Below are 14,558 nucleotides of genomic sequence, written 5' to 3' on the forward strand. Positions count from 1 at the left end.
TATCGCAACACGCTACCAAGCAGGCCATCTGTTAATGTGCTCATCCTTAGTTTCCATCGGCATGAGCGAAGGTGATCGGAACGTCGTGATAAGCGATGGCGAAAATTTGCTCACTCCCTCAGGAATTTAACACAACAGCAGAGCCTTAGTAGTACTACTAATCCCAAGTACTACCTTAAAGAAAGACAAACTCCGATTTGAATAATCTGTTCTCCAGTTCTTCTGCATGCACATTCTTCATCTTAATTGGTTTATTTTCTCCATTTGTAATGTAATTCCCTGCAGATTTGATTCCTGTTGGTCTTTAATTTCGTGCTGCAGTGTTTTTTATTCAAATGTATGCACAGCCATACAAGCTTATAAACACCTGCTGGATCCTTAACAAGCAGTGCACTGACTCATCAGATTGAACTTGACTTACACTGAGGGTTATATTTCTATATCTTATATCTGTGGATGGGGAAGTTGTTTCAGCTGGTAACTTTGATGCATTAAAAGTGTGTCTTTGAGAGGCAACACAAAAAGAAAAGAGAGTGTGGATTAATTTACACAGACTTTAATATCTTTATTTACAGATGAATCATTTTTGACATATTTATCTGTTGGCGTAGTTAAGATGATGCAATATTTTTTAAACTTGTTTGGAACCATTTCCATTCAGACTTGTGACAGATTGTGTTAACTGCTGAACATGTTTGTTTTGTTTGTTTTGTTTCTCTCTCAATTTAAAAACAAGAATCCAAATGTATTCCTGTAGGAGGCAAAAACCAAATAAATGTTTTTCTTAAAAATGTAGGGAAAGGGACAGGTGAAGTAAGCCATGTTGAGAACAGGTGTGTGTGTGTGTGTGTGCGAAATGCGGTGGGAACAATGGTCTGCAGCAAGAGATTTGGGTTGATCAGACAGTTGAAGGGAATAAACCATGGTATGGAAATGAGTATGGCTACACCTCAGTGACACTTGATGAGCTAGTTTCCAGAACAGGGAAAAAGCCTCATCCTATTCCATGTCTGAATAAATCCACATTTTCTACTTGGTGCACTAAATTTACTTCACCACAGTTGATTTTAACATCCACATTTTAAGTGGAAAATGTTTAAACTTTATAGTGCCCTTGATATCTGAAAGCACGGAGCGTTAACAGTTTAAAAATGGGTGGATGATGAGAAATTTGCTGTAGAGATACCACATTAAAAGTCGAGGACTGCTTAATCCCTGTTTAGAAAACAAGATCAAAGTGTGTAAAGATCAGGACCAGGTCCAAAAGAGCCTCCTTGAACGGCTTGACTCTTTCCTACAAAGGTCTTGACAAATTAAGTTAAATGCACTGCATAGGCAAGGATGAGCTGCTGACAGCCTCTTCCTGGACACAGCCAGGAAAGCTAGCAGACTGGCGGGCGTGGGCAGGGTCTTAAGTCTGGCATATGCTTCAACGAGGGTGAGATGTGGTTGGACTTTTGATTGTAGCGCTGAGTGGAACGTTGAATGATACAGAAACCAGAGATAAGAGCTCACAGAGCGACTGATTGGAGTGTGATACAGCAGAGGTGACGAGCGGAGGAGAGGAGAGATGCCACACAGAGGAGGGGATAAAGGAGCGGGGGTGGAGAGGAGGAGGAGGAGAAGTGTGGAGGTTGAGGAGTCCACTGTGAAACAGAGGGTGAGACAGAGGAAAAGGCGCCTTCAGACAGCTGGAGTTTCGGAGGAGAGAGGGTGTGCATGTGTGAGGAGGGAAGAGAGGGATGGAGAGGAGGATGAAGGGGGTGTCAGGATTCAGTTACTGAGGAGTAGCTCTGTCGCTGTTTCCACATCCCAGGATTTCGACGACAACGCCACTATTACTGCATTCTAGGGGGAGAGAAAGGAAAAACTCGTCAGAACACACAGTTTGTTTTTTTTGCTGGAGAATTTAGCAGAGCAGTATCGCAGCAGGGGAGGACTAAAGTTTAAAAATACTTACTTTTTCAAAGCCCATGGCACAGAGTTTATCTATTTTGCGTGTGTACTCCGGACTGGAGACAGGAGCTCCTGCATAGACATGAGACCAGAGCCTCGCTGTCTGTTTGAACATCTCTGGGTTCTGCTTGTACTGTATGGGGGAAAGCGAAACATAGGAAGTTTGAGGGAGAGGGCTTCAGCACGCCACTGTCAACAAGCAAAACTTTTTACTTCTCTACTTAGTTTAGATAAAGTTTTAGAGCTTTATTTTAACTTTTTACATGTTCTGCTGATCACTGTCAACAAATTATTAACAACTTGGCGACAACTCTGCTCATCAATTAAACCACCTCTCAGACTAAAACAGCAAAAAGACATGGGAACTATCTTCCCACATGGACATTTTTTTCCTCCTTTTGATAGTGAAGTCCGAGTTTTGGACTCAGACAGAAAACAAGAAGAAAACAACAGCTCTCTGAAAAGATGATATTTTTTGGTACTTGCTGGCTGATCAAACAATAGCTGAAAGAAAGAAGACTGGTGATGAAACAAAAACACTTGTGAGTTTCATCTCCCATCTACTGTGAGTCAAAGTTGTAAAATAACACAAAGTTTAAGTGTAAGAGGGTGGAAACTTTTTGTTATACTGTACATTTTCCTGAGCATATAGATGCCTGTGAGCAGAAGAGTGGTGCACCCACTGTCCACCTTTATCATCGTTTATATGTGGCTGCACAACAGATTGCCAATAAAAGTGTTCTGCAAGATTTCAAGGCTGCTGACACATTCAGAGGCAGATCAACTCATACAGCTGCAGTCTGCTGAGATTTGCCCAGGGCTTTTTGTGTGCACTGTTGAAGTATAAAGCCAGTGTAGATGAACCATACTGTACTTTACTTTTAGTTTTTATATGGACCACCTCTGAGTCCTGAATAAAGGCTATTATTATTATTAGAATTAGAATTAGCACTCAGGATTGGGGAGTAAAGGATTACACATAATGGCGTTACATTTTTAAAATACTAAATATAAGTAACTGTATTCTGTTACAGTTTAAATTGGTGTATTCTGAAGACAGATACTTTCTTTAAAAAAAAATGGATTGGATTACTTTAGCCTGCCGCACTACACACGGGTTGCACTGACTGGGCACTGTGGCGAAGTTATAACCATCAAGGTGGGAGAGGGACAGACAAAACAGCGGCGACAATTAACCCAGCTCCGCCGGCCGAAAGTGCTCTCATTCTAGGAAAGAAAGGAGGGTTAAGTGCTAAACTCATCGGCCGTCTCTGCTGAAGTTGGCTTTATTTTGGTAATGGCGCTCTCAGGATGCCCAGCATATTCCTCTTCAATGTCTGGTCTCTGGTAAACAACATGAATGAACTGCGACAGGATCACGTTTTTAAAAAGGATCCTGACTGTCATGATGTTTATAATGAGAATGGTTTAACAGCAACGTCACGCTGTTTCCAAAACGACTCCAATTTAGGTAGAGATGTGAGTTTAAGTACAGTTTTAGAGTTACAGATTTAACAGTGGCTCCTGTCATCACTTTATTTTCAATATAATCATGCTGCTTGCCCTACACTCACAAAACCTATTTTAAAATTGTGTATTTTTTCAGGCGTATTCTGCATAAGTATGAGAGCCTCAGAGGCTGTAGTCTGGACTGCAGAGCAGAGAAAGATGCTCAGTTTTAATATAGCCTAAGCCTACTAATTTAATGTTAATTGCTATTTAAAAAAAATCATTTAAATGTGGCTGGATGATCAATAACAAATTAAAACTGGTTTGCCAAATTCAAACACATCCATTAATGTTTCAGTTTAAAGGAGCCACGGTAGCCTATGAGATCGTATCTAAGATCATTCTCTAAAGCAAATTCCCAGTTAAAGACACTCAGGCGGGAGATTTTGAAGTAATCCAAAAAGTATTCAGAATGCATTACTTTACTTAAGTAATCCAAATACAGATTACATTTAATGTAATCAGTAATCTGTAGGGGAATACATTTTCAAAGTAACCCTCCCAACACTGTTAGCACTTGAACTGTTCTGTAGCTTCATTGTAGTTTTGGACTCAGCATACCTTATTCAAAAAGGGTCATTAAATAGCATGACAGCAAGACTAGTCAAATATTGTTAATGTCAAATGTTCATGCAGGATTTTCAGTGCAGGTGTAAGAAGTTAGAGAGTAACAGCCTCAGGTTTCTACTCCATACGAGACACGTGACCGACAGATTAACATCCAGTCATGGAAACTGTGCTGACAAACATGAACATGAAAGTAATTTCTTACTATGGTAGATCTAATCTTCTCTAAGTGATCAAGTACAGGTCTGTTGTTTAACGCAGAATATGTGATTGTATGAGGGTGTTATGTTTAAAAGAATAGGATAATCTTTTCAATAGGAAACACAGGTGATGGGCAAAAAGACTACTGCCTACACGTGATATTTCACAAGAGCTTCACATTAGTGGCACTGCACTGAATAACACTTAACCTGTAACCACAAACTGGCGGCACAGACAAATTAATAATGCATGCAAGGGATTTTGAGATAACAATCCAGAGTCATACACAGGTGGATCTAACATGCACACCTGAACAGAAAAAAAATATTTGGTACAACGTTTAACATCAGAGGTGCATTTATTACTTTGCTTGTGTTAATAAATAATCTTGTTTAGTGACACTTACTGTACCCAACAAGTGATACTATAGCACAATGGCAGATTTAAGAGCCCTCACATATTTAGGGGAGCAACAGTTTTGTCCAGGGGGAAATCATATTTATTGTTACATTTAGGAAGTTTACTGTGCACATTTATTTACCAAGAAGATGAACACATTTGAGAAAATAAACAATTGATACATAATCTCATAAAGCCTATTTTACTGTTTCCTGAGATTAGTCTTGAAGAAACGTCCACCTAGTTTCATCGTTGAGCGAGTGATTTCATCAAGTGTCTTTTTTGCTCGATCAACAGCTAACTACCCAAAATCAGTTTATGATAATATCAATGTCATCTATTCATTAATATCATATAACATACACTTAAAAAAAAGAAACACATATCCATAGTAAAATGTGTCAACCAAAAGTCAAAACATAAACACATGCACACCCACCTGATTGGCTACCACTGCATCCTGTGGGTCATCTGGTTCTGCAGCTGCCAATAAGGCTTGTAGTGACAAGAGGACTGTCCTCAGAGTCATAGCTGCTGCCCTGAAAGGACACACAACATACATCAGTATTTAGCACATCTTAATGTGGACTCAACACTTCCAAGCTAAGTCGAAGAACACTTTCAGTTCTCTGCATAATAGTGGACACTGGACAAGCTAAAATGTTAGTTTCAATACCACTGGTCTATTCATAAAAATACCATGTATACTAAAAAAAAGTTGGGATTAGTGATGACAGCTACTACTTCACTGATCTAACCCTGCTGTACCTGTGTTTTGCATTGTATCACGTCACATTATATTATAATAAGTGGGAGTTTTGATCAGGTCATATGGGAATGCAAAGGTTTAAGTTACCATTTTTCAATTATTAACAAGAAGATAAATGTCATCCAGTGGCTACAGAGGTGGTATTAGAAGCATCTGGTCTCTGACTTTGTGGTTTGGTAGGGGAAGTACTGTCTCACATGACTAGAAAAGTATCATGATGGATGTACAATGAAGAATGTCAAGAATGCCAGCGCACATTCACTCACCACTGGTCTTTGAGAATGTCCAGACATATTGCACCTGTGACTGAGCTGATGTTGGGATGCCAGATCTTTGAGATAAACCGCACCTGAGACATTAAATGAGGCAGGCAGAAGAAGATTATTTGCAGATTAGCACAGTAATGGAAAAAAATCTGAAGCCAATGACCACAAAGAAAGGGGTTATATTCGGGTAACAATAACGACCACGAATATCTACCTTGGGTGGATTGAATGGATACGTCTCTGGAATTTTAATTTCTAGTTGATATCTACCCCCTGGAAGAAATGAGAGGTATCACACAGTCATGACAGAGATACTTCATACTACAGTAAAGAGGAACTGTTTATGCAGATTGTTTTGGGATTATATTAAAGATTAAAAACAACTCTTGAATGGTTAGGGGGTGAGGCCCTCTCAAAATAAAGCTGATGACAGTGAGACACACTATTACAAAAGAATTGTGCAACCATGCATACAGGTTAGCAGACAGCAGAGTACCTAACCGAGCCCCTCACCTTCGTACGGTGTGTCAGGTGGCCCTGCTATCTCCCCTTTAAGTTCTGTGAAGTTCTCGTCCACCAGATCCACCTTTATCTGGTTTTTGCTCGTCTGAAAGGAGTAAAAAAAAAAAAAAAAATACACACGCATTTTAGCTTCAGCCACAGACAGGCTAAACTGCAAAGTGTTGTTGAGCTAGCTTGCTTGCTGTCAAACTTCAGACCTGCCAATGCAGCAGAAGTTGACACCCCCTCCCCTCCGCAGCATTAGCTGCAAAGTTGAACTCTACTTGTTGCACACATCTCACGGATTTACATATAATGGGGGCCACTGATGTAAGCTGAGGAGGGGTGGCGAGGGTCCATATACAGTCAAGAGGGCACATGTTAGGAGTACAACTTCAGTGCTACAGGCGAAATCACACCAAACTATCTTTTAGCTGAAGCTAACGCAGCTAGCTCAGTGACCATAGGAGGCATGGTAAAGGTAAAGCTAGCCAATGACGTCCACTTAGCATTATAAACTTAACAGCCTTAGCTCGTTACAGTATCTGTTGTATCACCAGTAGGTTTGTTGCCTAGCAGTAGTAGCTTATAATTGTGAAGCAGTGTGGTCGGGGGTCTGTGGTGTTAGCTGTAGCTAGCAGCAGCAGTAGCAGCTCGGTGATTAGCAGGCTGACAGCTGAGCCAGCGACCGACGCGTCACTCACATTCAGCCTGCGCTCACAGGCACAGAAATAAAACACGAGCTGTTACTTCACCGGACAAAACAAGAAAAGACAACAACCAAACCTCTTCGCTTTTGAGGACCTCCTTGAATTCCCGTTTTATCCTCTGTACTGCGATGTTGGCCATGGTTTCCCCCGTGTTACCGTCCGCGGTTGGGGCCTCGCCGCCGCCGTCCGACCTGACTGACGTTAGCTAGCTTCCTCTGCCCACAGGAGCTCACTCAGCTCTGCACTTTTCTTTGGGCACAACCTAAAAAAAAAAAAAATTAAAAAAATAACAGCTGTGAAAACAGTCGTTTGCCGCGAGTGCCTCTGGTCCCGGTTTATCAATACAAAAGGCGAGAGTGCGTTAAATATCGCTCAACGTGTATCTGTCATCTCAAATGTATAACAACACAATGGTTGGTGGTACTGAAAACATTTTAATACCAAACTGCATGCAGTCTGGAGGAGAAGGGGTCATGTGATCTGTATTGCCATCCTGAACGCCTCCTGCCATTGGTTGGTCTGTTCATACTGAATAATGTATTGTGTAATAATAAAAAATAATAGCGACATCAATTCTTATTAGCTATATTAATATTATGTTATACTATTATTATTGTTGTTGTTATTATTGTATTGACAATTAATCCAGTGTGTCATTCTATATAATATTTTAATGCAAATAAAGATGATGTTAAAACAAATGTAAATAGTAAAGGGGGCATTCACACAGTGACTAGCAGATTACTTGTAATCATTATGCGATCATTTATTTTGGGTCCAAAATTTTTCTCTTAGCCTATAGGCCTCTATAGCCTACATTTTGGGGTGAGTAGTTTTCAAGTCTGAAGCATAGGCCACTTGTTGTTGTCTTTTCATCATAGATAGCCTACTAAGCTGCTTTCCAGTGAGTTCACATGTGAAGTATTCAGCTGCTTTACCCTGCTGATCATGATCGTGTCTTATCAATTTTGCCTTTTAAGATAGGTGTGGACGCAAATTAATGAAATAAAAAGTAGAAAAATTAACATGACTGGTAAACCCACAGAGAAGCATAAGACCAAGTAAAAAGTATTTAAATGTTTAAACTATTAATCCAAAGTCATGGAGATGCAGTCTCCCAGGTGTCTGACAAAAATGCAAAGTGAGGTGAAGTACAATGCTTCATCACTGGAAACACGTGCACATTTTAGGTACTTTTGATATTTGTCCCAGTAAATGACAGCCCAGCAATTTTACGGTATGCTTCATGGAGGCCCCAAAGAGTGACATTAGGGGGCATCATTGTCCCATGGAGACTGACTGTCTCCTCCTCAAACTCTCTTAACAAAATTGATGCAATCCAAAATTGAAGCTTAGTTAATCCCAATCACACATAGGCTATTATACAATATGATAAGATTACATTTATGTCTGATCTATAATAAAATGCAAATCACAACTGACTGACTTTATTACAATGCTGGATGACATGGCATTGACATATTTTGTCTACAGTGAAGATCAAAAATTAGGTCAACATTTATGTAAACCACAAAACTTACAATCAATTTAGTAAAAGTACAATAGAAAAAAATCTGTTACTATCTCATGGTCCTTTAATACACAAATAAAATAGCTTACACAATTCCTCTAGGCCTATCTGATAACCCTTCATCTAAATAACCATGTGAAAAAGATGCCAACACTTTCCCTTGTGATTGTGGCTAAACTGATAACACAACAAGACGATAGGACTAGACACAATTATAGATCATGGATGTTTTCTGTCAATAGGCCGAACACAACTTTTTTTTGCCGCACAGTACTGAGTCGACCTCTTTTACAGTCAATACTTTACAACAGGTGGACATATGCATTCAGGCACTCCTTCCCTTCTCCTCCTCCTGCTCATCCTGTTCCCCCTCCTGCCTCTGCCTCTTGTTTGATTTCTCTTGGTGACGACGACAAAGATGACGAGTGCTGACAGCATGAGAGCTGTTATCAGGAGGCAGCCTCCGAAAACCACCATCAGTTTGTTCTTCAACATCCATGCGCACACAGAGCAAGGTTCATGCAACTTATTTACTGTGCAGGTCTGCACGGTGTCGTCCCCTGGGAAACCGCTCTGAGTGATGATTTCTCTGTAGGCAGCGATGGAGGCCTTGGCTTTGGACTGATGTTGGGTTGAAGTGAAAAGCCCGAATTGTGGAACATGTCGATCTTGCAGTTTCCACACATAGAAGCCCTGCAGGTTGACTCCATCTAACTGGCGAGCTGGTAGAAAGGCAGAGCAAAGAATAAAAACAATTTAGCTATTGAAAATACAATCAGATGTTAAGAATGCACATTTGATGGTAGACCTATGTTAGAAAACAACATGTTTTTATGAGCAAACACGGGGGAGCCATAAGGAACAGAGTGTGTAGACACTGATCAGCACTGTTGCTCTGCTGTGCTTTGTTTTTCTGCTCTCCTCACTGTTTTTATTATCTTCATGGTTCCTCATAAAGGGTGGGTAATAGCAAGAGGCAATATAGTAATAAAACCTGCATTGCCTGAATGGCTGGTGTCTATGTCAACATTGATTCACACATTGAACACTTCAGAGCACCATTTTGGTTCTACAAAATTACAATTACCCTAACCCTAACCCTAACCCTAACCCTTCCTGGATCAAAGAGGTTTTTTAATCGTTTAACTTATTGATGTTTATATTCTTCTTGTCTTATTCTGTTTCTCTAAATAAAGGAATCTTAACTTCACTTCACTTCACTTAACGTATACAGTAACATGTTGGTAGACTGTTCGAGATAAAATGCATGACTCACCTTTGAGAGCTTCTTGCAGGTAGCTCCTGAGGTAGTGTTGCCTGAGTTTATCCTCGACAGGAGCCTGATCATCAACACCACTGGCTGTGATAATGAGAGGGAGAGCCCCTCCATATCGCTGGCTCACCCAGTTGAGGATCTTCCGAAGACCCCAGGGTACAAGAGCCTGCCCCAGACTTGATGTGGGCCAGGTGGGATCAGAAAGGATCTGACAGTCATGATCAGGGGGCTGTTTCTGCTGGACATTGGCCTGTGTTTGGAGATACGGAGCTACCAAACGGGTGGTAAAGTGATTCAGAGAAATAAAACTCAAAGCCCCTCTCAGCTCATTCTCCTCAGTCTCAGTAAAACTATGCAGAGGAGAAGACCCCGGCAAGCCCACCAGTCGAGCTTTCTCCTCCAGGTCTGCTTTCATCTCTTGTGAGTATCCCTTCTTGCTCTCCTCCTTTCTAGTTCGCAGCAAAGGGTCTAAAAAGCGACCAAGTTCAAACAGAAGGAATCTCTGTGCTGCTGCTGCGTGTGAGTCCAGAAAGGGGTTGGCGGGTTCGACCCAGTCAGCATGTAGTGCAAGTGACACCAGCGCTCCATGCTGACTGTAATATTCCCTCTCATATAACCTCCAGGCTTTTGCATGAGCCAGAAGAAGATTATGGGCCGCATGATGCTTCTCTTTCCCATTGATATAATAATCTACAAGCCTGTTCGGCTCATTGATGGTGATCCAGTATTGAACCCAGTACCCCAGCTGCTGATAGCAGAGTGCTGCATATTCCTGAAAAGCATCAACTGTGCTGTCGTTGAGCCAACCCCCAGAGGCATGTAATGGCCCAGGCAGGCCCAGATTCGGAGCTCTGTGTGTCGGGTAGTAGAGAATTACAACGGCCTCCAGGTTCAGCTTCTTGAGCTCAGTCAGGACACAGCGGTAGTACCTTGTAGATGTGACAACAATGTGAAACAGAGCATAAATTTGGAAGTTAAATGTTGTAAATACACTACGTCAGATGAAGACAGTAGGCACTATCTTTGTTAGGTGGAATTTTTGAGTTGAATTGTGTGTATTTGTACCTCAGAGCCTCAGTGTTCACATTAGAGAGGTCTCCTTGGGGTAAGATCAAAGACCAGTTTAAGGCGAAGCGGTAATGAGATGCCCCAGTGGATGCAAACAGGCGAAGATGACCATGGATTGCTAAATAATCAGTGCACTGGGCTGGTCTCGTGTGGACCTTCTCCCCTGGAACCGGGCGTAATGATCCATCTCCTGTCAGGTTCCAGCTGTACAAATGGGGGTCAGTGAACTGTGGTGAGAAGGGGTAGAAGTGGACCTACAACACCAACAAAAAAAGACAGAAGAATGTTAGAGGTGTTATTGAGAATCTCCTGCTGTAAAATCACCCTCTTGTCTTCTCACCTCTAAGGTGGAGTCAGCAATACCCCAGTGGAAGTCACAAGGGAAACTGCCTTTGACCTCTCTGGAGGTTTGATCACTGAGGAAACCATTGTCAGCAACAACACGCTGGAAGTACAGAGCAGAGGTCTTGGGGGTTCTGGTTCGGTTTGGTTGATTGAAGTCAATGTAGAAAAGGCCTCGTCGAACAGTATAGCCATAATTCCACTCAAATCCATCTACCAATGACCAGGCAGTGTACCCAAACACCTGCACACTGTCAAACTTAATAGCTGTGAAGAAAAAAACACAACGATAATGGAGAGAAAAGGTATTCACATAGTTGTTTCATGATGATTTCATTACATTGTCATTACATTACATTACATTACATTACATTGTTTCATACATTTTGTTCTCTCCAGTTCTCCACTCACCTTGCAAGACCTGGTTCATGAAATTCTTCATGAGATAGATGGCTCTTGTGTCTTCTATTCCCACACTTGCTTCAGAGTACCACCCCCCCTCAGCCACCAGCACCCTCTGGTCCCCATACTCCAGTTTTATCCAGCTCAGTATGCGCCTTAGATCCGGGGTCACAGTCTGTCCATACTGGACCAGGTTGCGGCCCAGACGGAGGTTGTTAGGACCAAAGGACAGCGCAAAAAAGTCGGCTGTGTTCTGCACCCACAGCCTCTCCTCAGGGGTGAATGTGGGCAGCAGAGCCCCATGCTTGATTTTTACAGAGGCTGGATAGTCCCCATCTCCAAAGATGGGGTTGGCAAACCAGCCAAGCACAGCCTCTATTGATTGCTGGCAGAACTTAACATTGGAAGCTGTGGCTTGGCCTCTTTGGGGCTCAACCCAGTGGGATCCCAGAACAATGGACACTTTACCCTTCTGAGTTGGCCTGAAGTGGATGTTGTAGGTGTGCCATGCTTTAGCATGTGCCTGAAAATCAGAACAACAAAATGACAATTGTTGTCACTCAATACATTTTGACATGCACCAGTACTGTAGGAAGACATGTGTGGACAACAAAATTAACGAATAAAGTTTTTTCATTCTGGTTCACACTGTCTTTACTGGCTTTACTGGCAAGAGTTCCGGTTTTAAAGCACAGAGTGCATATCTGTAGCAAGGCTGCATCTTGTAAATTCATTATGTTTATGAAAAAAAAGAAAACGTCTGGCACATTACAAATCACAGTGAGAGACAGACAGGTAATGGGTTCATGAAGAGAAGAGTATTTCTGAAAACTATCTATTAGGCCCCAAGAGAATTATTATTTGCTCACACTATCTGCTCAGTATTTAGCTGTACACGTGGGCTAGGCTCTCAACTGCATAAACCTAAGTGATTATTAATGAGGCATATCTCCATGACTTCCTGTCACGCAGTGTTTCCCTCCAGCACAAAAGTGCTGATGTGGTGGACTTTGACCTGAGTGTCTCTTAAGTGTGCCGTTTACTTATCAGAAATCTGTCAAACATGATCAGCTGACTTTTGAAACATATTAAAGGTAAGCAATGAGGCTTTGCACTTAACTGCATGTTACAATACAATAAATGAAAATGTGTTACTTTTATTGAGTTAATTTGATTGCAATAAAATATTGGTGCACTGGTGAAATCTGTTCTTTCTTCACTATCTTCATGCCTTAGAGACATTTGGAGAACACAAACATTCATTGACCATCATAAACTGATAACAGCTGCATGGGTTCAAAGTTTCAGATGACCTATATCATTAGACAATTCTTCATGTGGTGTTTTGTTTGCAGTCCAGGCAGCTACAGTATAAAATAAGCACAGATAACTGAGTCTGTCTGACTTACTCTTATCAGGTTGTGCGCCACAATGAGTGAGCCAGAGGGACCCCCTGTCTCTCCAGGAGCATGCACACCTGTCCCATACCCATGTACAGCCACGAGGTATGGGTTATGCATCGTGAGCCAGTACCTAACACGACTCCCAAACGTGTGGAAACAAAAGGCAGCGTACTCCTCAAACATGTCCACCAGTGTCTCATTTTTCCAGCCTCCATGTTGCTCCTGCAGGACCTGTGGTAGGTCCCAGTGATGGAGAGTGACAATGGGCTCGATTTTCTTCTGCAGAAGCCTATCTATGAGGCGGCTGTAATGCTCCACAGCAGCAGTGTTCGGCTGACTCCCAGCGTTCCCATCGGGAAAGAGCCTGGGCCAGGAGAGAGAGAAGGAGTATGATCTTACACCTAGGAACTCCAGCGCCTTCACATCTTCCTCCCAGTGAGTGTAGCTGTCACTTGCCACACTGCCAGTCTCTGTTGCCAAATCACCACTGACAGAGGACTGGGTGAAATGGTCCCAGACGGAGGCTCCCTTTCCGTCCCGGTCCCAGGCTCCTTCTGTTTGGAAGGCAGAGGTCCCCGAACCCCAGAGGAATCCTGATGGGAAGGTGTCATGAAGGAAAGACTGGGCTTTGGTGATGGGGTCTGGCTTGGGCTGCTGCCAAATCTTCCTACCCTCCCCAAGGGAACAGACCGCCTTGCCCCAGCTACACACCAACAACAAGACGCAGAGTAACAGGCCGGGACGTGTGGGGCGAGAAGGATGGTTCAGCATGCTGAAGGAGTCCACCTTGTTTTAGAAATCCACTTGGAGGAGGTAGCAGGTGTCAGTTAGAGTTCAACAAAATAAATCCTCTTGTGAATGACAGCAGATCCATAATGGAGGAAGAGAAATTGCACAGCAGGAGAGAGAAAGGGACATCTGAAGTGAGGAGCTGCAGTATATCCATCTGATGGCCAGGTTAGACTTCCCTATCTCTCCCTCAGTGTACTTGTGCTCCCACAGCCCCTCCCTACCCCATAATGTTCACACATAAAAAGGTTGACTCATAGCACACACTGTTTTATTAATATACCGCTCTGTTTCAGGTAAATTGTTTTCAACTGTAATTCCAAAATCACCCTCATGCTTTAATTTTCTAACCAAATTAAAAGAAAGTCTTAAAAAAGGGGAGGATTGATATTTCAGTGATTATTGCCGTGTCGTCCCTGGGAAAGGACACACACACACACACACACACACACACACACACACACACACACACACACACACACACACACACACACACTATAACTAAACATGCTGTTGATTGCTGGAAAGACGGTTCTTGGGTCAATAATTAGCTTGTACTCTGATCTTAGCTCCATAGAAATTGGTCTGTTCGCATGGACTGTTACCAACAACAGGTACAGTATATTTTTTATATTTTATTGCCCAAACTGGCAAAAAACCAAACTGTAAGAGATTTAATTTTTTCAACATGATTTCACATATTCAAAATGTATTGATGCCATTTATTCAAATAGAAGAAAGGATGATGTAGTAAAGAGGGGGAAAAGGCTATTCTCTGTTGCCTTATTGCCAGAAGCTGTGATGCATGTCCACAATGTTCCTCCAAGATTTGATCAAACCACACCAGGTGTGACCAGTCACACCAGCTC

At 42.1% G+C, this 14,558-nt stretch overlaps 2 protein-coding genes across 2 annotated transcripts; both read right to left on the reverse strand.

Annotated features, from left to right (window-relative positions):
* Positions 1–546: 546 nt before the first annotated feature.
* Positions 547–7,318, reverse strand: ube2ka (ubiquitin-conjugating enzyme E2Ka). The gene is made up of 7 exons (XM_083980976.1): positions 6,955–7,318; positions 6,181–6,274; positions 5,882–5,940; positions 5,668–5,750; positions 5,072–5,171; positions 1,961–2,089; positions 547–1,848 (listed from the first exon to the last, which is right to left on the reverse strand). The coding sequence occupies exons 1-7, from the start codon at positions 7,015–7,017 to the stop codon at positions 1,774–1,776; spliced, it is 603 nt and encodes a 200-aa protein (XP_083837102.1). The 5' UTR covers positions 7,018–7,318; the 3' UTR covers positions 547–1,773.
* A 1,385-nt stretch (positions 7,319–8,703) lies between these two features.
* klb (klotho beta) lies at positions 8,704–13,671 on the reverse strand (the record flags this gene model as incomplete). The annotated part of the gene is made up of 6 exons (XM_083980259.1): positions 8,704–9,131; positions 9,686–10,614; positions 10,751–11,007; positions 11,094–11,362; positions 11,507–12,020; positions 12,907–13,671. The coding sequence occupies 6 exons, from the start codon at positions 13,669–13,671 to the stop codon at positions 8,704–8,706; spliced, it is 3,162 nt and encodes a 1,053-aa protein (XP_083836385.1).
* Positions 13,672–14,558: the final 887 nt, after the last annotated feature.

This window comes from Trachurus trachurus (genome assembly GCF_905171665.1).
Source record: "Trachurus trachurus genome assembly, chromosome: 10".
Lineage (NCBI taxonomy): Eukaryota > Metazoa > Chordata > Actinopteri > Carangiformes > Carangidae > Trachurus > Trachurus trachurus.